General features: G+C 37.2%; 3 protein-coding genes across 7 annotated transcripts in view; 1 reads left to right on the top strand and 2 right to left on the bottom strand.

Annotated features, from left to right (window-relative positions):
- The window catches only part of si:dkey-3n22.9, a 57,293-nt gene extending 56,993 nt beyond the window's left edge, over positions 1 to 300 (bottom strand). For 2 of the 4 annotated variants that reach the window (XM_073931538.1, XM_073931540.1), the window contains exon 1: positions 275 to 300. The gene's annotated coding sequence lies outside the window, so the exon portion shown is untranslated. Of the gene's footprint in view, positions 1 to 165 lie in introns of all 4 variants that reach the window. The other 2 variants (XM_073931537.1, XM_073931536.1) reach the window with 1 other exon arrangement.
- Positions 300 to 11,310, top strand: si:ch73-347e22.4. 2 transcript variants are annotated; one of them, XM_003200556.6, is made up of 5 exons: positions 300 to 514; positions 2,943 to 3,082; positions 3,278 to 3,547; positions 3,637 to 3,930; positions 4,018 to 11,310. In XM_003200556.6, the coding sequence occupies exons 2-5, from the start codon at positions 2,999 to 3,001 to the stop codon at positions 10,753 to 10,755; spliced, it is 7,386 nt and encodes a 2,461-aa protein (XP_003200604.2). In that variant the 5' UTR covers positions 300 to 514; positions 2,943 to 2,998; the 3' UTR covers positions 10,756 to 11,310. The 2 variants fall into 2 exon arrangements, with proteins under 2 accessions (XP_003200604.2, XP_073787636.1); XM_073931535.1 differs by lacking the exon at positions 300 to 514 and adding an exon at positions 1,558 to 1,795 and having other exon boundaries at positions 2,003 to 3,082.
- A 119-nt stretch (positions 11,311 to 11,429) lies between these two features.
- Positions 11,430 to 21,299, bottom strand: psmd4a (proteasome 26S subunit ubiquitin receptor, non-ATPase 4a). The gene is made up of 10 exons (NM_001002112.2): positions 21,257 to 21,299; positions 19,399 to 19,539; positions 19,198 to 19,312; positions 16,194 to 16,280; positions 16,024 to 16,092; positions 15,557 to 15,772; positions 14,719 to 14,827; positions 12,108 to 12,239; positions 11,977 to 12,029; positions 11,430 to 11,818 (listed from the first exon to the last, which is right to left on the bottom strand). Exons 1-10 carry the CDS (start codon positions 21,280 to 21,282, stop codon positions 11,648 to 11,650), a joined length of 1,119 nt encoding a protein of 372 aa, NP_001002112.1. The 5' UTR covers positions 21,283 to 21,299; the 3' UTR covers positions 11,430 to 11,647.
- Between the last annotated feature and the right edge of the window lie 4,402 nt (positions 21,300 to 25,701).

A 25,701-nucleotide genomic window follows, 5' to 3' on the forward strand; every position in this document is an offset into this window, starting at 1 on the left:
TAGGGGAAAAGGTTTGCATAAGAAGTTTTCAATAAGAATATTCTTAAAACAAGCTTAAGAAAATGTAATGTAAACTAACATTAGATTCTTAAAACGATTTTAACTAGTTTTTTTAAACGACGATTCTACTTTTCAGTTAATTAGGCATCGTTGTTTATAACTCACCCACATATATAACACCAACAATATATTTTGTGGCTGTTTCCAAAATAATAATTAACTTTTATCCACTTCAAGCACAACACAGATATCCCGCGAAGTCTCACGCACTCACCACACACACACTTCCTTGGTCTTCCGGTCTAACACGGATGTTGTGTTTGGATACACCAGGACCCCACAACAGACCACCACGAGGAACACATGCAAATGTATTAAACGCGACAAATAATTACACGACAAGAATATCCGTACATGAAAAGCGTTGGAAGATTAACGGAAAGACTCATTCCGATGATAAATAACGAGGTACATGACCGAGCGCGAGCCTGGGATCAAGCGCGCGTCCGCAACGGTGAGTGCACGAGCCCAGTTTTAACGGTGATTTGAAGAGTCCTTAGGTTATTTTAATAATTATTTTAGCAATTGCCTATCCAAAGTACTTCATACGTTTTAACCAGCAGATGACTGTCGGGTTTTAACTGGGCATCCATATAACTCGTGTTGCTTGCATGTTTTTATGTTTTATAGTAAGGTTAATTTGCGAGTTAGCATATAGCTAAGAGGAGCAACCGACCAACAAACAAATTAAAAAAAAACCCAAATTTGCTATTTAAATATTATATGTGTACTCGTAACTTAGTAAAAGGGTTTTTATGAATCGTTTATGGTCGACTGCACAACAAACTCACTGAATCCTCCCCCCTCTCGTTTTGAAAGTGGTTTGATGACGTGCAGACATTCATCCTCCCACTATGCATTAAAATTTACATTATGTTCCTAACGAATAATGATTTAATAATTATTGCAATGTTATGTTTGGTGTATCAGTGAGAGAGAAAACCTTGTAAAGTAGATCAAGAACAGTTGAACTTTAAATGGATCGAAATTAAAATGCACGAAGCAAAGCCTTACTGTAATGCCACTTTGAGATTAGCAAGGATTTTATTTTATAATTAAGTAAATGGACCGTAACTATTGTGGCTGTGGACTACAAAACCTAATGTTCATTTGTAAAAAAATTGCCTAAAATTTATTGTAATGACTCAAATTAAAAATCATTAGAATATAAAGCATAAAGTTGGGTAAAGTTGGTTTTATATTTGCACATGCAATCATTTTAACAGTTCCAATATTGTTTACCACAATAATTTATATATTCGGTCTGAAAACACATTTAAGTATGACTTCAAAACATTATTAGCACTATTTAATTTTATTAGCACTATTTAATTGACTTTGAACTGTTTTATTTCAATAGTCAATGGCTGCCAATATAATTTCCCAGTTTAGAATTTGTAAATTACACTTTTCTGAAATTAAGGAGAAAGTCTGAATGTGCGAATATTAAACCAACTTTACCTCAGTGAAGACAGTCAGTAAATTTCCTACAGTATAAAATATATCAAACATTATTTATTATGAGTAATTTGCGCTGGTAAGAACTCAATTTGGACAATTGTAAACACGATTTTCTTTATATTTTGATGTTTCCAGAAATTCATTTCAAATAGTTACATTTCACCCAAATATCATCCTATCTTAACAAACCACAAAATTAAATATCCCAAAATTGACACTATTTACTGGAATTGTGGTCCAGAGTTACAATTTTATTCATCAGGCTAGATCAGGGGTGTCCAAACTCAGTCCTGGAGGGCCAATATTCTGCAGATTTGATCTCCAACTTGCCTCAACACACCTGCAAGGATGTTTCTAGAAAGCCTAGTAAGAGCTTGATTAGCTAGCGCAGGCGTGTCTGATTGGGGTTGGAACTAAACTTTGCTGGACACCTGCCCTCCAGGACCGAGTTTGGGCACCCCTGGTCTAGATGGTCAAAAAGGTGTTCTGTTTTTTGACATATAAAGAAGCATACCATCATTTTTGGTTTAAAAATGCTAAGATTTTGACTTCAGTATAATCAACACTGTTGCCTATAAAAAAGACAAAACATTAAATTTGTAAATGCAGCAGAAAACAATAATAATTGACTGAAATGGAATGAAAATGCAAAATAAAATGCCATCTGCAATGTCCGTTACGTTTGTTTAATGCTATTTATATCATGCTTTGCTTCGTTTGTTGTCTGTATATGACTTTTAATTTTGTTAAAATTCATTCAGTAATTTTTGTTTGGGGGCATCATGGTGGTGCAGTGGGTAGCACAATTACCTCACAGCAAGAAGGTTGCTGGTTCAAGCCCTGGCTGGGTCAGTTGGCATTTCTGTGTGGAGTTTGCATGTTCTCCCCGTGTTCGTGTGGGTTTCCTCCACAGTCCAAAGACATGTGATATAAGTAAACTGAATAAGCTAAATTGGCCGTAGTGTATGTGTGTGAATGCAAGAGTGTATGTTTCCCAGTGTTTGGGTACTATGGGGACTAAGCCAAAAAGAAAGTCCCTTTATGAAGTCCCTTTATGCTTAGAGTCAGCCGGGACTCGAACCAGTGACCTTTCTTGCTATGAGGTGACAGTGCCAACCACTGAGCCACCGTGCCACCTTTTGTTGAAATACTAGTTTTTGTTGTGTGAATAAATGAGATCAGACATTAATTAGTGAGTTGCTTTTAGCTAGCTGTCTTTAAAGGAATGTCATCATTTACACACTATTTGCTAGTCTCAAAGTTTGTATGCATTTCTATGTTAGGCTGAACTCACAAAAACATCTGTAAGGGGACAAAATGCATGAAAAGCAATGGCTTCCATAAACAATTTCAAATTTTTATTGTGTGATGAACTGTCTCTATAAATATGATTTCTTAACTTAAATCTAATATTTGTTTAGCCCCTAACAGGCATTTTATGAAATTATTTTAATTGAGATCAGCCATTTTGGGTATCATGGATGGCGAGTCACCACCGTGGAACGAACACAAAAGCCATCACTGCAGCGTTCCCTATGATGCAGCAGGGGAACATCAGGAGGTAGGTTTCAGTCATTATAATTTTATACATTATGATAAAGTGAGGGGAACTATAGAGAAAAATCAGAAGTACACTCAAAGAACCTGGCTCCAAATGTTGCCAAATAAAGGTTTCAATTGTAAAACTGAATGGCAACATCAGGGTGCTTTCACTTCAATGTTTATAAACTAAAACATTTGTTTTATTTTATTGTAGAGTCATGATTTAATAGGAGCAGACTCTGCTTCTGGAGAACCCCTGTCATCTTATATGAGTGGTGCAATCAAGGCTTTGTTACCAGATTACCACGAAAATTCCCAATCAATAACAACAACTACAACGTCTGTTGAATATCCATATTCTCTGGATAACCATTGTCTCATGAAACCTGAAACTGTGATGGATGATAATATAGCAGAGGAGAAAACGGACAGTGTCCCAGATTTGCTTCCTCTAAGATGTGTCCAATATGTGCCACAAGAAAAGGTATGCGAGTTAAGCAGCACAAACTCTAAATCAAATATTACATTTACACATTTTCTCCTTTGTAGCCCAATAATATTTCTTTTTTACAGGATCAAGAATTGGACCAAGGAAACTGTAACTGGACATCTCTAATCCAAGACGCTCTAGAGATGAGTGATGCAGTGGAAATGGAACAAACTTTATCAATGGGTGTATGTGCGCCCATGATGGACTTGAATCCTATATATGAAGGACCTGATACTGAGGCAAAAGTTGCAATTAATGACAACTACCAGATGGAAGAATCCCAATTAATCGAGGGGCAAGGAGGAAAAGGAGAACTTGATTCTTTTTTTCCAATGGTATCAGATGACAGTAGTCCAAAGAAAGAAGTTTTGGAAATGGTAGGTTCTGATATAAAAAATATGTTGACTGCCGATTTTATATGAATGAATAATTAAAATAATGTCATATGTTTAATTTATTTGTAGGGGAATAATGAGAAGCCAATCTCTTTGGATGCTGTATTATCTTTTGGAAAAGAAGAACTTGAAATGACTGGAATCGGAGAACATGAGTTAGGCTTATTACCAGGAATTAACGAGAGTTTGTACTCTCCTTTTTCTTCATCGGATAGTTTTTTAAAAAGCGAAACAATTCCTTTGGTCACACACTCTTTTGAACCCACCCTCCCTGGAGCAACAGAAGAATGTGAGAATCCTTGTAAAGATGTCAGTCCTACAAAAATTGAAGACACAAACACTTCCTTCAACCATTCAAAAGTAAACAATGAAAATGTTCACAGACCTGCTTCTGTATATGGGCTACATCATCTTGATCTTCAAAAGGTCACAGATGGAAAAACTTCAGTTGAATCGCATGATCATTCTTCAGAGCATGATGTGCAGGACGAGAAAGCAAACATTAGAAATCTAGAGGTCTCTAAAAGTACAGTAATAAATCAAACTACAACATGTCTGCCCAAAGATCAATACCTTGAAAGTAAACTTGAAACAATTCATGATCATGTACCTGTTATAGCCTCAGTGAGCAGTCTAAATGCAGCTATGGTAAAATGTGGGAACTCGGAACACGAGACCTCTGAAAGCACTCCATCTAAGCCTGAAAATTTTGAAACCGCTGAAAAGATATCAATTAAAACAAATAATGTTGAACCCGACCTAAAGGTGGAGACAAAAATTGCTATTGAAATTCATAACTCTCCCTCAGAATCTGAGACAGTTCCAGATCAACCTGTTGTATCTGACAAAAATCACACGGATATTAAATGTAAGGACTCTCGAGTGGAGCAATGGGAAAAGAGATCATTAAATGAGCTTTGTCTTCAAGAGAACAATTCAAACACAGATGAAGCACTGATGCTGACCTCAACTCTGAAAAAAGATGGAGATGAATGTGAAATTCATGTCCAGGAGAAACAAACCCAAGAAAGTCCAAATGCAATTCTTCTGCCTTGTGAACAAAAGGAGCAAAATTCTGAGAAAAGTGAAAAGAATCCTCGCAGTGTCACTTCAGAAAGCAGTATTCCTCCACCAACTGAGAGTATTCAGGCAGCTCCATCTTCTCCCACATCAAGGACAGACTGCTCCCCTCAAAATAACATGCAGAAAACTTTGCAAATCCATAAGAAACGAAAAAGAAAAAGAACTGAGCTTGAACAATTATTTGAACCAATGCATAGTAAAAAAGAGGACTGTCCTGTGTATGAAACCGATATATTAGACACCCCTGTGAAACTAGGCGCAACTGGATGCGAAGGAGCTAATCCAAACAATTCATTGCCTGATCAAGATAGTCCACCATTAAAAGAGGGGGACAATACAGATGATGCAAACTCACCTTCATCTAAAAGAAATTCTTGTCATTCACAACTGGAAGTATCACAACTTGAGCTAGTGACAGATCCAACAGAGACCTCACAAAAACAAGGCCATAGCTGCTCTGACGCCACTCAGGAAAAAGTGCAATCAAATGCTAGGGTCAACAGGAAAGCTGGTTCTAAAAGGAAACTGAAGAAAAGAAGGAAGCATTTAATGGTAAAAAGCTCTGATACACAAGGCACTGTCTTGTCACCAGAAGAGTACTATACATCACATTCTAAGGTCAGCAAAAACACCTTGGTGAAAGAAGGTAGTAATCCAACTTTAACCCAAGAGCCCATCTCTAGTTTAGAATTCAGTACATTTTCAGAACATGGCACAGATTTAGTGGACTTTCAAATACATCAGAAGGTTAGCCCTACTAACAAGGTCTCTAAAGACAAAAAGGATAAGCATGAAGCTAGTCTACTGAATACAGAGTCTTCACTAGACTCAACAATTAAAATAGATCCTGTTTCAATCTTAGAGTCTGAATCTTCAGACATTCATAACAACCTTATGACTTTAAGGCAAAGGAAAAAAGTAGATATAAAGCCAACAATAATACCCAATGTGTTCCCACAAGAGGATACTGCCTTACCCTCAAATTCTAAAGAAAACCTACTCACGTCCGATATGAAGACTGTCACAGGAAAAAGATCTGTAAAAAAAGGTACTAAAAAAGATGACAATGAAACTACTCTTTTGGACATGGAGCTTTCTACAGCCACTCCAAAACAAGCAGATCCTGTTTTAACTGCAGAAACTGAAGCAGAGTCTTCTGCTGTTCTTAGGACACAGAGGAAGTCACCAAAAAAGAAAATGCCACATACTAATCATGAAGCCATAAATTTACCTGTAGCAGACCAAAACCCTCAAGTAAGTATTTTGAATCAGTCGACAGAACCTGATGCCAGCACTGCACAACCAAATAAAAGAAGGTTTAGAACAAGAAAAACACTTGACACAATCAGTGACAACTGTGAACCTACTGAACACATTTCTACAGCTGATTCTGTGCCTGCTAAAGTATCTGAATATTCAGGTGTCAGCCAACAGACACCTAAAGATGACCAAACAATACAAGAAATCCCTCCATTTGATTCCATGGCAGCCACAGAGATTGATAATTCGGATGATCTCGACCAAAATAAGACAAAGGGGATAACAAAAAGAGGGGATACAAAGGCCACTAAACACAAACCTCATGTTACTCAAACAACCAGAAATCTTCGAAAACCAGATACAATGCAGCAAGAAAATTCAGAGTCAATTAATATGACAAACTCAAGGTCAGAAGACAAGACAAGCAAGTGCATTAAAAAGAGAACATCACTCAGAAATGTTTCACTTAAGGAACATACTGAACATCCACCGATGTCTTTGGGTAAAGATCTAACACAAAGTTCCTGCATAAAAACAGACATTGTACATGAAACAGCTGAAAGTAATGAGGAAAATCAGGTTTTCATTATCAATGAACCAAGTCCTCAGAGCTCACCGAAGAAGGCAAAGAAAACCAGAGGAAAACAACTGTTCAATAAAGAAGAAATTGAACAAAGTATTGCCTTGGAGGCAGCCAAAAGTGAGGACAAACATTCAGATGTGGCATCTATCATAAGGGAGGTAGACTCTGAGAATATAAAAAATACTGTTGGATCACAGCAACCTGTAGAGGATGGCGCTGTGGTTGTTCAAAATAATACAGTTGAGGAAGAGACTCGAATTACAGTCCTCCATGCTGGAAAAACTCCTAAGACAAAGAGTCAAAAAGTTGGTCAGAAGAAAAAGATGTTGGTAGTCCTGTTAACTCAAGTTAAAGAAGAGGAAATGTCTGATGATGACAGAATAGCAGACATCACTGAGAGTCATACAAGACCTGGAGAAACTCTTTTTAGGACCATGCAAACTACTGATGGTAAAGACCAAGACGATGTTGAACAAAAACATGGAAACTCCTCCTCAGTTAAGATCACAGAGTTTTCAGATATTAATAAGTGTAATACAAGACTTGGAGAGACTCCTACGAGTCCCATGGATATAACTGATTGTGAAGACCAAAGCAAAGTTGAACAAAAGCCAAGAAAACGAGGAAGACCTACTTTAAATCAGAATACAGACATTTCAGACATCACTGAGCGTCAAGCTAGACTTGGAGAGACTCTTTCTAATCCCATGCAAACTACTGATTGTGAAGACCACAACACTGAAAAAAGGCCACGAAAACGAGGAAGACCTCCCAAAAAAAACAATAAAAACATGGTATTTGTAGCACATTTAGAGGACAACCCTTCTTCGTCTGTAGAGATTTCAGAATTTTCTTCAAGTCAGGACAGCACAGAAAAAACTGTCAACGTAGCAGAAAGTTCAGTGATGCAGAAAGATGTTGAATTTCTTAAAATGGGAAAGGTTGTGGAAGTGGAAAACAGTGTTGTAAGGGTTACCAAACAATTGGGAAATGATCCATCAGATTCCAGTCGGAGTACTACTGATCCTTTGTCACAAGATAGTCCTTCTCCTAAGCGTAAAAAAGAGAAGAACATTGAAAAGCCAATAAGAAACTTGAGAGTATCTAGCAGATTATATGAAATGTCACTCAAAGATTCACAAAAAGCAGACAAGCCTTCCCTTTCTCAAAATGCCACAGAAGTTTTCAACAGGGAAGGGAAAACATCATTGCCCATGCCTGGAGTAGCAGAGAATCTGAAACTCTGTGAGAAAACTACTGTACAAGATGGTATGCTGGCAAATATAAAGATTGAGAATAAAGCAACTAAAGTCGTGAAAAGAAGAAATCGTGGTCGGAAAAGAGACAGAATTAAAGCACCATCTCTTGATCAAAGACTAAAATCCAAGCCAACAGAAATTGTAAAGAAACCTCTTACATGCAAATACTGTGGCATTTCCTTTCGACATATTACAGCATACACCATTCATCGGCGCATTCATACAGGTGACAAACCGTACAAATGCAAGATCTGCGGAAAAACCTTTGCTCAACTGTCAAAACTGAAGTCACACCATATTGCACATACCCAAGATACCTCTTTTCCTTGTCCTTGCTGTAATCATAGGTTCATGCAGAAAGAAGATTTGCTATGCCATTTTAAAGTCCACCTTAAAGAATCAAAAGCAAACAGTGAACCACAGAAGGACCTCAGGAGCAAGAGAAATGCTTTATCAAATGAGTCTTCAGAGGCTGCAAACAACTACAGATGCCTTATTTGCAAGAAAAACTTTGTAAACCAGGACAAGTTGCAGATTCACATGCAGACACATGAAATGGAAAAGCCCTTGTCTTGTAAAGACTGTGGAAAGAACTTTTGGAATCCATCAAGCCTCACAGCTCATGAAAAAACACATTGGCCTGTCAAACCATATGCTTGCTCGATTTGTGGGAAAGGCTTTAATCAACTTAGAGCCCTGAAAAAGCATTCTCAAAACCATGCCGGTGAGACCCCCTTCTCCTGTTTTCACTGTAGTCATGCATTCAGTGACCTGTCTGCACTTAGAATGCACCAAGCATCCAAAACCTGCATTGCAAGGAAGAATGTTGAGGCAAACAGTAACATCGAGGGTTTTATTGTAAGTCAAGGAGTTGATGGTCAAGTGAACACACCAGTGTTCTTCAAGTGCCAAATATGCAAACAGCTTTTCAGGAAATGGTGCCAATACACTCTTCATCTACAAACACACACCAGCTCCCCCCCATACATTTGCTTCTCTTGTGGACAGTGTTATGAGACGGATTCAGAGATGAATGTTCATTGTGAGGTTTGTTGCCAGTCAAGTGGAGAGGATAAGATTTGTGGTACATCACTCTCAGAAATCACGGAAGGAGTTTCACGGTCACCTCAAAGTTTACCAAGTACAGGAACTCGGCAGAATTCTCAAAAGCAGACTAGCTCAGAACAGCTCGCGGAACCTGTACAAAGAAATAACAAAGTTCTTAAAAAACTTCCTGAAACTATTACTATCCAGTCACCCATCACTCTTCCAAGGAACCAATTACCAGCTCCTAGTGAAGCTATCTCTGCTTCCACAAGTAGCTCTCCAAGTCTTTGGAATTATAAATGTTCACGTTGTGGACAGCGATTCAAGCAATACAAGTCTTTAAGTGTTCATCTACAAACTCATGCTGCTGGTTTCAGATATACTTGCACACATTGTGGACAGTTCTTTGAAAGCTGGAGTAAACTGTGGTTACATCAGCGACGTCATCGCCTAAAAAGCCGCGGTTTCTCCTGTAGTCAGTGCAATCTGCAGTTCCGCTTCTTTAGTTCATTTAAGGAGCATATGATTGCTCATGCAGGGCACAGCCCGTATGTTTGTACACTCTGTCCTAAAACCTTCACTGAGGAGGCAAGCTTACATGCTCACCAATGTGTGTCTCATAACCTTCGTACAAGTCTCAAATGCGATGTCTGTTCTAAGACTTTCAGTAATTTGAGTAATTTAATCAAGCACAGTCTCTTGCACAATGGTTCTACCTCTCACATTTGTCTTTCTTGCAATCTCCCATTCACTAATTCAAGAGTCCTAAAGGAACATTTGAAGACACACACAACAGGCCCTGGACCTGCCCTCCCTGATATTCCATTGAAGCCACTCAGTTTTCCTCACAAATGCAAGAAGTGCAAAGCTAGTTTCTCAACAGGAGATTTGCTTTATGCTCATCAGATTTGCCATTCCAGAGATGCAAAGACTGTAGTCCGTCCAGCAGTAGTACCGACCCCAAAATCACCTACTACACCCTCCACTCGAAAGAATCATGTATCAGACCTCAATCTTGAAAGCGTCCCCGATGATGACACCCTCTATCTTTATTCCCACCCAGACAAGCTCTACGTGCCCCCTAGTCGTAAAGTACAGCCTCCGGTCATTAATTTGGACCCTGATAAAAACATAGAGGCATTGGATGCTCAGAATACTGAACCTCCAAACAATGCAATCACTTCTCACTCTGACAGCACACCTCTACCTCAGGCCACACGAGATCAGGAGAAAACAACCAAGCTGAATTCCTGTCCTGAACTTCCAAAAAATGAAATCACTTTTCAGTCTGATAGCACACCTCTACCTCAGGCCACACCAGACCAGGAAGCGACCAATGCAAGTTTAAATGAAGGCATAAAGGAGACGGCAGATGATCAAGATAATACCGGCCGCAAGTATCAGACAAGATCTACATTTTTGAAAAGAAATGTTGATATGGAGTTTCAAACACTTGTTCAGCAAGAGTCAGTGGAGAGTTTTGAATGCGCGGACTGTACTGAAAAACTAACCAGCGTCTTAAGCCTTTATGAACATTACATACTTCATGCATTGGGCGATACATATATACACTGATAATCCATAATGTTTTGCCACAGAACTATTTTGGGGTGTTTGAAGCCATTATTGGCAAAATGGTCAACTGACACATTGAAAAAAGGTGACTCTTCATTATATTCTCTTTCAACCCTTACGTTCATTGGGTTTAAAGAGTTGAGAGACTCTGTACTACTGGGATTGTAACTATGCCTTATCTTTAATTATGTATGTACTGCTCATTTATCATCTTGATATCTCCTCTTGTGCCTTCAGTGATAGGTGTGGTTCTGTACAATATCTTTAATAGCTATACACAAACCTGCTTTACAACACATCCTGATAGTTCTCCCCCTGTAGAATTGATTTATTGTATTAACAAGCTCCAAAACTAAATTCTGTAAGAAGAGATGGTTAAATATCGGAGACGTCATATATGAATGTGTGGATGTGGCTAAACATACTGTAGTATATTGTACAAATATGTAGATCTTAAGATCAGTTGAATATTTCTAGAAAAAAAAAACTGTCTGCTTTTAAAAAATTATATACTTTTCATTCAAATCATTTTTTTAAATAAAATATACTAGCAAATTTTTCATGTGTATTTTCATTATTGCCTCATTCAACCTGCAGTCCAAGGTAATACATGTATTTTGATCTGATGTCATGGTTTAACGGCACAGGAAAAAAGCAAAAGACTAATAAGATCAAATTTTGCAGGGTTTTATCAAATATTTAATCAATTGTGAACAGAGCAAAAGAGGAAGCAAGCAAGCCATGTGTGAATTTGTGAGGTACCACACAACATTGCAGTAATCTGCTATTTAATATCTTAGCAAATCCATACGCATCTTAATGGACTTCTGCTGGCCGCTTCTTGACTCATTTCATGTCAAATATCTTGTGCGTCGGTCACAAACAGAAACAGTTATTTCTTCTTCTCATCATCTTTTTTCCCCTCTGGTTTGTTACCACTCTGAGAGGCCAGAGATCCCATTGCATTGCGGATGGCCTCATTGTTGGGGTCAACACCAGGTAGATTCTCCAGGACACTTTGCAGGAATTCTGGGTCCTGCATCACATCATAATCATCCTCTTCCTGTAGTTGAAATATGTGAGGGGGAAAATTCAGCATTAAGGGAACAAATAATGTTGTGTCAAGTGCAAAACATTTATAAGAGAAAAAAATATTTTGATAATTGTATTTCATTTAGTACACTAAGATTGTTAAAGGCAAACAGACAATAGATTAATTACCTTAGATTCTGCAGTGTCGATGGGAGCTCCCGTATCCATTGATTCTCCAAATTCTGACATAAAAGAGATAATGGGTCAACTTTACAACCCATGCATGTTAGCTCTACATTGAACAAGTTGTATGGACGAACCTCCCCCTGCCAGGGACATCTGCATGGCATACGCAATCTGCTCCTCCTCCGTCATGCTGCTGAAGTCTGGAAGTGCAGCTACACCACTCTCAGGCTGAGATGCAGACATCTTCAAAAGAGCTTCCTCTGATTCTGAAGCCAAAAATAAAATTCAACTCAAGTTTATTTGTATTGCACATTTCATACACAGTGGCAATTCAAAGTGCTTTATATAAACAAGAACATAGTGCTTTCACAATAATTATGGTTTTAAAGCAGCTTTTAAAAAGGTGCACATTATTGCAAAAAAGTTAAAGGGTCACGAAACACCAAAACACATTTTTTGAGCTGTTGACAGTCGTATATGTGTCCCACACTGCTAAAAACACTATTAAGACACCTATATTTCACTAAAAAGTGTAAATTGGTTGTTTTTGCGTTATTTCAAGCAAATTCGTACTTCCGGTTTGAAACGAATTTTTGAAGCTGCGTCACGGTCATGACATAATAGCGTGTATTCCAGCGTGCAGACTGGACGTCTGTGTCAGAGTGTGTCTTATTACGTCTTACAGTGTGATGCATTAATGCATGAGGAAGGCTTGGTTCAAACCAATCAGCGCGCTCTATTGTGCAACTTCATTAATATTCATTACTATCACCGTGTTTTCAGGACAGAGACGCCACGTTGTATTGGCAAAACAAGCGTGAAGTGTTGCTTTTATAGTTTGCTGCAGTTAAGTTTCGTTTTCATTTTCTCTCTGTGAGAGCGCAGCTGGAGTCACGTGTGGATTAACAGTGTACGCGACGCTCGACAACAATAACTTACGCGTCTAAGAAGGATTATTGTTTACCTGAGAGCTGGATTCGTTTGTAGTATTCTCTTCATAAAGACGCGGCTCTAGTTGCTGGTGATTACAGATTTGGTAAGTGAGCGACCAGTGCTCTTTGTTTATTCAGTTTGTTCGTATCTAACAAACTATTGCACAGAGTGTAAACACGTTAGCACCACAACCAAACTTTAACCTCGTGTAGGGTTTTTACCGCATTTAGTGACCGGAATAACACGCGCGGCTTTCTGACACTACCTGTAGTGTGCATCTAAGTTTTTGGGAAATGCGGAGGGTTTTTTTCTCTCATTCGCCGTGCGGTATAAATCATTGCATGAAAAATACACGCTTAGAGCAGTTCCTCGAATCAAATATCTCGTGTGTCGCGAGGGGTATGAATGAATTCCCTGAATGAAAGAGCCAAACTGCAGTTAAAGTCCACCATTTAATAATTTGGCAAATAATTCCACTACAGATGTCCATGTAGGTTAAACACCATCACTTTCTCCTGTATGTGTGTGTGTGTGTGTGTGTGTGTGTGTGTATGTATGTGTGTGTGTATTTTGACTCTGAAACTCGCGCGTGCCCAAATAGACACTCCCACACCATCCCACTTTAGTTCCTCCGACACTCCCCCCTGAACAGAGCTGGACACGCCCACTTTTCTGACTTTTTCCAAAGTAGAGGTGTGAAAACACCCTGCTGAAACGAGGGGGTTTCATGGCCCTTTAAGGTTATTAGTTACTGTAGTTTAGGTTTAAAAACTTTATTAATCCCACTAGGAGCCATTATATTAGGAGAGTAGCATTTCACGATACAAAAAACACATAAAAAGACTAATCACTTACAAATAGTATTAAAAACACAAATCTAGCATGCTTCATAATAACTTCATAAATAGTACTAAAAACATAGCACCCATATATTAAAAATTAAAGAGTGTAAAGTCTTATTGCCTCAGAAACAATGGCAAGTTTATATCTGTTAGAAGAGCATTTGATGCTTCTAAACCTTACAATGGCAAAAGAGCCTTAATTCCTTAATATTTGCTGTTCATGTAACTCTGCTAGACTCCGCAGAGGTAAAACAATAATCTTGGAGCAAGTCTTGACTAAGTTTTGTAGGCGATTTTTGTCTCTAACGGAAAGTGAGGAGAACAAGCATAAAAAGGAAAAGCTTAATATACTCTGGATATAATAGTATAAAAATTCTCAGTATATGTTTGAGTTCTGCTGGAACTTTGATGTGGTATCAAATATTGTACCAAGATACTTATATTCCTGTATCCTTTCAACTTGTTTTCCATTAAAATACAGTGGTTTTCATAACTTTTATTAGTTACTAATAACTTGAACTAGTAACTAATAGCTTTTAACAGTTAATTATATATAAATACAGTTAACCTGCAGTTATATAGTATATAGGTGATGTCTGTGTACATGTTCAATGAAGTGTATTAAGTGCATGTGCTGTCCTTGAAAATGCTGCTGAAAATCAATGGATTCAACTATCAAGCTTAATACTGACAATCCATTTAATAAATTCCTTTTAAGCTTTAAAATCTAGCCAACTATTTACTTTATTTATGATGGAAATTCAAATCATATATTTAAAAAAGGCTGTAAATGGATACTTTTTGGTACCAAATGATGTAGTTGCAGGATTTCCCAAAAGGGTCAGGCTAATCAGCATAACCAAACACTGATATTTTGGTAGATCCTGAGACCTGCAATCTCACCTATACTAGCCTAAAGTTTCCATGAACTCCAATGTTCACTATTTTAAACATCCACACACATCCTTACCATCACTGGCTGTAGTGGGAATGCCAGCCTCAGCTGCTGATTGGACGGCCGCTCTGCGAGCCTCCTCTTCCTGCCTTTGCCTTTGTTCCTCCATAGACACACGCAGAGCCTGTAGATGGAGAGAAACTTAAATTCAAATATCCAATTTGGATGTTAATGGAATTTGAAACTGCATTATACAATATTTTTAATTTGTTGCTAGTAAATTTAAGCATTTGAATCCTTCTTGTGAAATCATGTAATAATGGAAGCATTGCACAGACAAGAACCATGTTAAAAGAATCACAGAGCTTTAGTGCTCACACAAGAAAAAATAAACATAAATGGTTTCATTAGAGATGTTTACTGATAAAATTATGATTGTTGTTTTATTGATGTACAAGCTGACATTATACAATATCACCCCAGTCCAAAAGCATTCACAGCTTAATATAGTTTGCTAGATAGCAGACAAAATCCCCTATAAAGTGATGAAGACATTATTACATACTTTACATTTAAAATTAAGAGTGCTGGTTTCATTATCATTGCATAAGCATGATCAGAAATTAGATGAAACAAACAAGAAGTTAATATTAAGTTACATTTTAGGCACAGTGTTTGTTTTTTGTTTCAATCAAATAAAACTGTTCCAAACTAAGTTGAAAAATAGGACCAAGTGCTGAGGAAAAGCCTTGCCGCCACCTACTGGTAGTTTTAGAGTTATAATATATAAATACCAATAAAGCTAAATATTATTTAATTATCAAAGGAAATAAAATCTACAAATAATTTTGGTCTAATTTATACTCTTATATAAAGATATTATTATATCATATTATGTTAAATTGTATCTTACCAGGGCCAGCTCTGGGTCTGCACTGGGGTCCACCCCAAACTCAAAGTCACTTGCACCCAGACCAATCATGGTGCCACCTTCACCAGCCAGGATAGGAGAAGACAGCAGGGCATCAGCAAGACTCGGCCCAGGAGGCACAGTGACCAGATGAGAACCTGTGCCCTCTTTTCCATTGAGAGTGTTGACAAATGCAGTCAGTTTCTCTGTGTTCATCTCCTGAACAGATTAATCAAACAAAAGAATTGAAAACGAGTAGTGTGTGTTTGTATACACTACATACATACATATATATATATACATACATATATATATATACATATATATATATATATATATATATATATATATATATATATATATATATATATATATATATATATATACACGCACACACACACAAACACACACAATATATATATATATATATAATTGCTTAAAAGATAAGAAATGTCAGCAATGCCAATCACCTCTTCTCCGAAATTGATTATATCCACATTGACCTTTTCTTTTTTCAACCTCTTTGCCATCTTCACCAGCTGGAAGAGAGTTTGTGAAATTAGTTTACCAGTTTGATCTACACAGAATGCTGAAAAGTGCCATTTCTGAATAATAATAATAATATAATAAAACAACATACATCTTTTTCATTGTCCTCTACTGGGCTGCCCACAAAAGCGACAATCCTCATCTTGTGGTTCTTGCCTTGTCTATGCTTCAGTGCCAGCTAGATGCAGGCATGCAAAATTGGAAACGTCAGTGTATTAAAAAACAACAACTTTTTTTTGTACTAAAATCCGAAGGCTGAATTTCATCTGCAATTCCCCCAGTCTTCAGTGTCAAATGATCTGTTAGTAACAATATCCTGATTTGGTGGTCAATTACCCATTTTCAATTATTAATTGGTACCTGCTTTTATGCTCATAACAAATACAACACATACAGTGCTCAGCATATATTAGTACACCCATCAAAAATCTCTCTTTTAAATTAATATATTTTAATAGGAAGCTATACAATATCATATTTGTGCATATACATTAGATTAGCCAAATCTATAGCTTATCTAACAAAATAACTTACAATAATGGTCCAAAAACTAGTACAACCAAATTTATATGTTATAGAGAAATATTAAATACAAATTTTAAAAAAGAGAAAGGTTGAAAAATGTAAAAGTTTAGTGGAAATTTTTTAGGTTGAAATTTTTTTTATATATTTTGCTTGAATTTAATTGTATTATCTTTCAATTTCTAAATATGTTTGGTGACTAAAATATTATTTTAATAAATCATATCTGTTTAGTAAATCTGTTGTTTAAATCCGCCAAAATACATAATCTATATTGACAAATGGATAAAAATATTCATTTTCAAAATGGGGTGTACTCATATATGCTGAGCACTGTAACTTGTTTTTGTGCTTCCTGTAATTACAACAAAACAATTATTCTGTAAATATGAATTGTTTTTTAAATACAATTTTTCATGGTCTATATTGCACATATTTGTACATAAACGTTCTAATTTCTTCATTAAAAAAAAATTATGTTTTTCCAGAGTTTTGACTAATGAATAATATAGAACAGAACAACCTTTTCATTTGTCAAAGAAAAAATAAAATAGTAACCAAAATCAATTGAATATATTTTTGCTAAATTAAAACATTTCCTTTATTTTTTTGGTTAGTTTTATTTTACACCAACGTTTTGAATGGAGTTTTGAGTTTACACAACTCTTCTAAACATTAAGAATAATAACAACATTGTGACATCCACCTATTTTGGTGCTTCCATTGGTTACGCCACTATGTAACCATAGCTTTCTGCCACAAGCAGATGTCATCAGGTGGTTCCCAACCTTCCCTGAGTGTTTGATCCTTACCACAACACTCTCCAGCTGGTGGCTCGGCAGTGGTGGCCAAGCCACTGCCCATCTACTCAGCTTCCCTCCTCTCTTTTACTCCATAACCAGCATAAAGCTCGTTCTGTTTCTTCTCCCATCCTGCGAGCAGCATATTTCTTGCTAGAGGTGTGAACCTACACTAGTCTCACGGTTCGGTTCGGATTATCATGCCATTGATTCGGTTCAATTCGATATTTTGGTGCATCACGGTGCATTGACGGTGCTTTCCATACACAGTTTTATATTTTCTTCACAGCAGCATTTCTTGTATTAAAATGTATGAATATATTTATATACTATTTGTAATACAATTTTGTCATTTAATACAAACAGTCAGATATATAAACTGTAACTTTAAACAAAGCGAGCATTTAGCAAATAATATAAACAAATATAAATATCCAGCTCAATTTCTGATCCTTGTGTAGTTCTCTTACACCCCTTTGATTGGTCACACCCTCAAAAAAAAAAAAAACGGTTGCGATTGGCTCTTGCGCACTGCGCTCTTCACAGATGAGTGATGCTGATAAGCGGCAGGCGGCAGCGGCGATCTCACAGCTGATGTATGATAGACACGGTGGAGAAAACTCTGCAGACACGCGCTCGTTTCTGGATGCAAAAGTAACGCTGTAAAACAGCCGAGGTCAAATGGGACACTGTGTGTGTGTGTGTGTGTGAGAGAGAGAGAGAGAGAGAGAGAGAGAGAGAGAGAGAGAAATGGAGTAGGCTACTTTCATTCTCTCGATCTCAGTGAAATAGGGGCTATTGTTGTATATGTCAGTGAAAGACTGATCCAGCAAACACACACAGTGAAATTGTGCACAGTTTATGAGTTTTAGGTAGTTAAAGCGCTGTAAATACTCGCGATCGCCTCCCTCGCGACAGAGCACATATGAGGTAAAAGACGTCAGTAAGTAATATTACTGAACCGATACCGAATTGTTCGCGTCTGCATCGCAGTGCACCGAAAAAACAATTATTTTTGACACCCCTATTTCTTGCTGTTCTCTTCAATGCCTAAAGCTGACATCAATTGCCATACTGACTTTGGTGGAAAGCCTCTACACCCCACCTCCACAGGATACAGCCATGCCAACCTTAGTTTTTACACTCCTGGATTAGTGGTGTGTACTTGGTAGCCTTCCCCTCATGAGCCTCTACACAACCCTCCTCCATGGCACAGTCAGCTCAATTAAAATGATTTTACGGTCTTTATCTGACCACAAGAAAATATCTGGATGAAGAGCTGTGTAAACCAAATCTTTTTTGACTTTGCTACTGCCTTAGTTGTGACAGGCCTAGCCCCTTCCTTGTTCAAGCTGATGGTTTTCTTATCTGTACCACCATGCTTCTTCTTGTGCCTCTCCTGCTCATTTGCAGAAGGGTCAAGAGCACCTTGTCATGTTGCCACCTATATTGACCCTGGGTTAAAGATGTTATACACCCTGACAATATGTGTGCTAGTATTCCCTTTTGGCAACATAGCTTGCAGAGGTCGTCTCTCAAACACCACATGTGCAAATGAGATGTGCAAACAACAACAAGAAAATGTAAATCACATCAACATATTCAAAAGATTTATAAAGGATCATCTGACACCATGAGTAGTTCTGCTGAAAAATAACCTTTATCATCACAAATAACTTGCGTGTTAAAACTGATTCAATTAGAAAACAGTTGGTTTAAATAATAAAAAAAAAAACATTATCTATTAAAATAAATGATTATAAATGTACTTACATGTGCCACTCGTATGCCAGTGCAGAAGGAGATTTTTCCCAGAGGCTGAACCGCATGGAGCTTTGAAAGGATGCGGCCAGTGTCTGGTGTTAAAGTGGTGAGGACCTCGCAATTACTGAACAAAACCAAAATGTCTGTTATTACATGAAACAGCATCCGACTGATTATACACATAGGAAAAACACCAACACAGACACTTACTTGGCCATTGTGATAAGGCCCACATTGTTCTCTGGGTTGCTGCGGGTCTTTGAGTGGCAGACAATGTTGACGGCGTCCTGCTGCGCCTGTAACCTGGTGGGCAGGAAATCTCCATTCCTCATGTACTCACTGTTGTCCACACTGCAAAACAATAATAGAATGAAGGCAAATATTTATGAAACAAACACTGAATGTTTGCAAGATTGACTTCAAAACAACATTAGCGCTGTTTAATTTACTGTGAACAATGTTGTGTTTTAATAGTCATTGGCTGCTAATATGACTTCCCTGTTAAGGATATGCAAATAACAGTTTTCTGAAATTATATCTGAATGGGGGAATATAAAACCAACTCAATAAAATATGGGGGATTATAAAACCAACAAGTGTATTAGCAGGGCTCAACAATAAGGACAGCCCGGTGGCCCAGGGCTAGCGTGAGAGACACTTGGGACAGTAGACCGCATCATTACTGGCCCGATTGGAACAGTGATGCCTTGCCACTAACATTTAACTTGTCTGTGACTATTTGTCAGTTGGTGCATTTTAAGTTTGTGCTTTAAGGTCTTTACACGCTACCTTCTCTGTAATGTCGTAAACAACATATTACTTTCCAGTTCCTCTTTTCTAATTGATTTGACCATGCTATTTTTTTTTTTTTTTGTAACCTGGTAACAACCAGTACAGAGTAGAAACAGCAACATAGCAGCAATATCAAATTATAAGGCTAAAAGAAAATGTCTGTTTCTAACGTCTTGGCAGGAGACATTTACATGGGAACAACACGACAAAATAAAAATGAAGTGAGCGAGTTTGCCGTCAGTTTGACAAGTCAGCCACCTTTTGTTAAATAATTTCAAACCGCAATAAAATACCTCCACATTTTCCATACTGCTCTATTTGTTTGCATAACACTTTTATTTACAGTTTTTTTTAAGTATTGAAATTCTAGATTCACAGACTTTATTTTTGACACATTATTTAAAATATGAGGCTAAAAAAAAACTATTAACTTCCCTTTTTTTTTTTTTTTTGGTGGGGCCAGTTAAAATTTTGGCAGGGCAAGTAAAAATCTAAACCACTTGCCCGATCGGACCAGTAGAAAAAATCCGTAGCGTTGAACCCTGGTATTAGTATAAACGGGGTAAACACAAGCAGCATGGTGGTTTTCACTACATAAGAACCAGAATAAACGAACCGGGTCCCAGTATTAGGCAACAGTTGCTTAAAAATCGATAGGTTGACTTTCAGGTAAGGTTGGTTTTTCCTAAACAATTTAATTTCAGAAAAGTAAGCAAATTCTAAAAGGGAATATCGTATTAGCAGCCAATAACTATTAACAGTACAGTATTCAGTCAAATAAATAGTGCTAATGTTGCTATCAAGTCATACTTTCATCTGATTTCAGACACAATATTTCAAAGTAACATGGTAAACAACATATTGAGCATGTCACAAGTTGTCACTGAACCAATATGCGAATATAAAACCAACTTTACCTCAATTAGGTTGCCTACCTAGACAGCTTTAAGGTTGCTTGGCCAACAGCTTAGGGACTGAGACGCCTCTAGTAGACTAAATAAGATGCTACAAGACTGAGTGTACTAAGAAGTGATCATTGTTAATGTGTCATTAATGTATTTGTGTGTTACTGGTTCGTTTTTTATTGGTAATCTGACAGATGAATAATGACTCAGGAGAATGTCATTCTAGCCAGAAACCGACAACTCAATTCTCTTTAATTTTCACAACTAAGAGCTCAAAAGCGCTCTAAAGCGAATAACCTACGCATTTACAATACATCGTGAGAGTATAAAATACGCATTAAGCGTACGTAAAGCGTTTGTTTATTTCTTACCAGACCATAGTACTTTCCAGCACCATCTTGGAAATCTTCTAGTTCTGTTCTCCAAGTGACAGCGTCGCTGATTGGCTTACAGATGAAAAAAATATGGACGAAATTTGTAACAGAACAGCGGATTGGTCGACATTGTCGTCGCTTCTTCTCTTGCCGGCTACGCCGTCGAGATGTTTTTGTAAATTTGTCGCGCCAACATGTGGTGTGGCAGATCAGGTTAATATCCTTATAGCACGGTAAGCCACATTTTAGAACATTTAGGTAAGAACATTTTACTTTATAAAAATGTGTGAAATTAATTGTTTTAATATTATACCTGATTTCTAATGTATAACTATACTGAACAACTATACTGAAGTAACAAGTAAGTTACGAGTAACATTGGCTATCTATTTAATTGTCTACGGAGTAACTAAAAATAATATGTGTCTTGTAAATAAATAGTTTGTGGTATTAAGTTAGTAATAGAAACAATAGCTACCTATCATTCACTGAGAAATAAATAACCTATAATGTTTATTACATAGTAGTCTAGCATACTAACAATAGCATCTACTATTAACTACCAGTTTAAAGAACAACTGTATCTAATAAGTATATTATTTGGGATAATTCACCCAAAATTAAAATTACTTCATCATTTGCTCGCTTTTTTCCCTAAATCTTTGAGATTTTAGTGCTTCTGTTGAACAAAATACTATAGGCTACTCTGAAGAAAGCTGGAAACATGATTGTCTTCCATACCTCACTGGTCTTCCTAAAAAGACAGTCAGACAGTTGCAGCTCATCCAGAACGCTGCAGCCAGAATTCTAACCAGAACCAGAAAATTAGAGCACATCACACCTGTCCTCAGGTCTTTACACTGGCTGCCAGTTACATTCAGAATAGATTTTAAAGTATTATTACTGGTCTATAAATCACTAAATGGCCTAGGACCTAAATACATCACAGATATGCTCACTGAATACAAACCTAACAGATCACTCAGATCATTACGATCATATAAACTAGAAGTTCCAAGAGTTCAGTCAAAGCAGGGTGAATCGGCTTTTAGCCACTATGCCCCTCGCTGTTGGAATCAGTTTCCAGAAATGATCAGATGTGCCCCAACATTAGGCACATTCAAATCAAGACTGAAAACACATCTGTTTAGCTGTGCCTTTACTGAATGAGCACTGTGCTGCGTCCGACAGATTGCACTATCATGTTTTTCTCTTCTTCTTCATTCTTTTATATCACATTTTACCTGTTTTTATGTTTTGTTTTTACGCATTTTTATTATTTGTTTTTATTTTTATTTTACTTGTTTCTTTTATTCTTGTTTATGTAAAGCACTTTGAATTGCCATTGTGTATGAAATGTGCTATATAAATAAACTTGCCTTGCCTTGCCTTGCCTTCCATAGTAGGCTTTTTGTTGTCCCCACTACGGAAGTCAGGATTTCAGCTTTATTCCGAATATATCTCATGAAGAAACTCATGAAGTGTTAGAACCCCTTGAGGGTGAGTAAATAATGAGCAAATTTAAATGTTTGTGTAAACTATGCATTGAATGAACAGGTACTAATATCTGATCAAGAAGTATTGGTGTCTAACTACTAAATGTTTACCACTTGTAGACCTGTTAGCTAATTAAGTGGTACTTAACCGAAGAGATACTGATATGTAAAAAAAAAAAAGTACTAGTAGCAAGAATATATATTTAAGTGTTTATAAATTACATAAAAAAACTACACTCACTCACCAGCCACTAACTAAATAACCACTCGTTACAACCGAGGTATGCAGAAGAGCATCTCTGAACGCACAACACGTTGAACCTTAAGGCAGCAGAAACCCACACCGGGTGTCACCCCTGTCAGCTACGACCAGGAAATTGAGGCTACAATTCGCACAGACTTACCTAAATTGGACAATTGGAGATTGGAAAAAACTTTGCCTGGTCTGATGAGTCTCAATTTCTGCTGCGACATTCGGATGTCAACAACATGAAAGCATGGATCCATCCTGCCTTGCATCAACGGTTCAAGCTGGTGGTGGTATTATAGTCTGGGGGATATTTTCTCGACACACTTTGGGTCATTAGTACCAATTGAGAATTATGTCAAACTGAGTGTTGTTGATAACCATGTCCATCCCTTTATGACCACAGTGTACCCATCTTCTGATGGCTACGTCCAGCAGAATAATGCACCATTTTATGAAGCACAAATAATCTCTAAGACTGGTTTCTTGAACATGACAATGAGTTCACTGTACTCAAATGGCCTCCACAGTCACCAGAGCTCAATCCAAAAGAGCACCTTAGGGATGTTGAGGAACGGGAGATTCGCATCATGGATGTGCAGCCGACAAATCTGCAGCAACTGCGTGGCGCTGTCATGTCAATATGGGCCAAAATCTCTGAGGAATGTTTCCAGTACCTTGTTGAATCTATGCCTTGAAGGATTAAGACAGTTCTGAAGGCAACAAGTACTAGTAAGGTGTACCTAATAAAGTGGCCTGTGAGTGTATATTTAAATATTAAAACAGTTTGCCGTCACAAATTTAAATGGCAATTGCTTCATCATGTTCTTCCAAACTTGTATTTATTTGTTTGTAAATTACATTTATAGTGAAATTATGTTTATTCATACTCCTTGCACCATGGAATGTCTCATCGTTTAAGTTGTGAGTCCAAAAATGTGGGTCTGAGATACCAGTGTCTTTTCATGGGGCTAGACCAGTGGTGTAAAACTCAGTCCTGGAGGGCCAATGTCCTGCATACTTTAGTGCCAACCGAAATTAAATGCACCTGAACCAGCTAATCAAGCTCTTTCTTGGTATACCAGACATTTCCAGACAGGAAGAGAGCTCAACTATGCAGGATACCGGCCCTCCAGGACTGAGTTTGGACACCCCTGGGCTAGACCGTTCACTTTGTGATGCTTATAGTTTAGGGATAACTTTTGTGTCTGTGCTCTGTTTAATCAGTGCAGATTTACCTGATGAATAAATGACTCTCAAGAGAATGTTATTGTAACCAAAAACGAAATTCTTTTATAGGTTTCAATTTCAGGAAAAACGTTGTTAGGGACAAACAACTTCAATCACTGTTCACATCTCTTTTGTTTTGGTTTTCACACCAACTGAACAAGAATGTAGACAAAAACATCACTGTTTCTTAAAGAAGTCAGACAGTCACGCATATATGAAACAAACTGAAATTTAAGTAAAGTGTCTGTCTAGACACCTTTTAAGTGTGAGGTAAGAAAAAACAGGCATACTGTAGATAAATAACGTTAACAAGGTGTTTATATGTATAGTTTCATATGGTAAAACTGTGGATATCCAAATAGTAATTAATGCACCAAAAACATGGTAAGAACTCTTTTATTTTAATAAAACCATGAACAATTTTCTATAAGAGGTACCACCAAATGTGTTCATTAAGTGAGCCTTTTAAGTCATTAATTTTTTAACTTTTTGTTAATTGTACACTTGCTTATTTGCAGATCTACCCGATAAATGATTGACGAATGCTGCTTTAACCAGAAATCAACATTGAATTCTCTTTTCTCAGTAAACCAGTTAAACTCTGCGTTTATTTTGGAATTTCTGCCTGTATTTTGCCTACCTAAATTTAAAAGCTTCCCAAATCCACATGCAGAGGTGTAAATGAAAAATTTCATTTAACACTATTGTAAATGTTTAAAATATCTGTATATGTTGTCTGTGTTATAATGTTCACCTAAAAATAGAAGCGCTTTTTGTTTTTGTTTTTTTTTATAAACTCAAAATTGTAAGTGTTCTGTGTGATCTAGGGTGCTGTAATTAATCTTGATGGTTCCTGCACATGTCTTTAATCATAGGGAAAAAAAATGTCTCTACTATAATCTATGCAAAAGTTATAGTATTCCAACTGATGAGAGGTGCTCTACAAGCCACAGGGATCAATCATTGTTTTCATATTTCACTATTCTTTTGTTTAATCAAACATAACTCACTTTGTTTGGACCACGTCAGACATATAAAAGGATTACTTATGCACATCACCTCAAAAACAGAGGAGAAATGGCCCTGAAGCGCACAGCATAAGGTAAGAGCTGACAGCTGTCTGTGCTATCTGGGGCTGCTTATTGATCATTAATGTATTGTTTTCACTTCTGCGCCATAGAAACATCGCGATTCATTCTGCAACTGTTTGATATGTGAATATAACTCAGTAAAAAGAATGCTAGAGCCGTATGAGCACCGGCAAGAGCTTTCATTTGAGCTATAACTTGTACATGTGTCATATATAAACCACATGAAAAATATGAAAATGAACCAATGTTCGATACCCAGCTCGAGTATCCAAAATACTGTGTATTTAAGTGTAAATAACTTTTGTACAGTAGAATAAAAACCAAAGTGATGCATATGTGCATTAAATATAGATTCTACACTTTCAAACGAAACCACTT

The sequence above is a fragment of the Danio rerio genome, chromosome 19 (genome assembly GCF_049306965.1).
Source record: "Danio rerio strain Tuebingen ecotype United States chromosome 19, GRCz12tu, whole genome shotgun sequence".
Taxonomy (NCBI): Eukaryota; Metazoa; Chordata; class Actinopteri; order Cypriniformes; family Danionidae; genus Danio; species Danio rerio.

Excerpts from the sequence above, each read along its gene's own strand:
- psmd4a (NM_001002112.2), bottom strand. The coding sequence starts at position 21,282 with ATGGTGCTGGAAAGTACTATGGTCTG. Across the intron at positions 16,281-19,197 it reads CTGGCATACGAGTGGCACAT|CTGGCACTGAAGCATAGACA; the intron begins GTAAGTACATTT and ends GCCTGCATCTAG. Across the intron at positions 12,030-12,107 it reads GATGTCCCTGGCAGGGGGAG|AATTTGGAGAATCAATGGAT; the intron begins GTTCGTCCATAC and ends CTTTTATGTCAG.
- si:ch73-347e22.4 (XM_003200556.6), top strand. The coding sequence starts at position 2,999 with ATGGATGGCGAGTCACCACCGTGGAACGAACACAAAAGCCATCACTGC. Across the intron at positions 3,083-3,277 it reads CAGCAGGGGAACATCAGGAG|AGTCATGATTTAATAGGAGC; the intron begins GTAGGTTTCAGT and ends ATTTTATTGTAG. Across the intron at positions 3,931-4,017 it reads AGAAAGAAGTTTTGGAAATG|GGGAATAATGAGAAGCCAAT; the intron begins GTAGGTTCTGAT and ends ATTTATTTGTAG.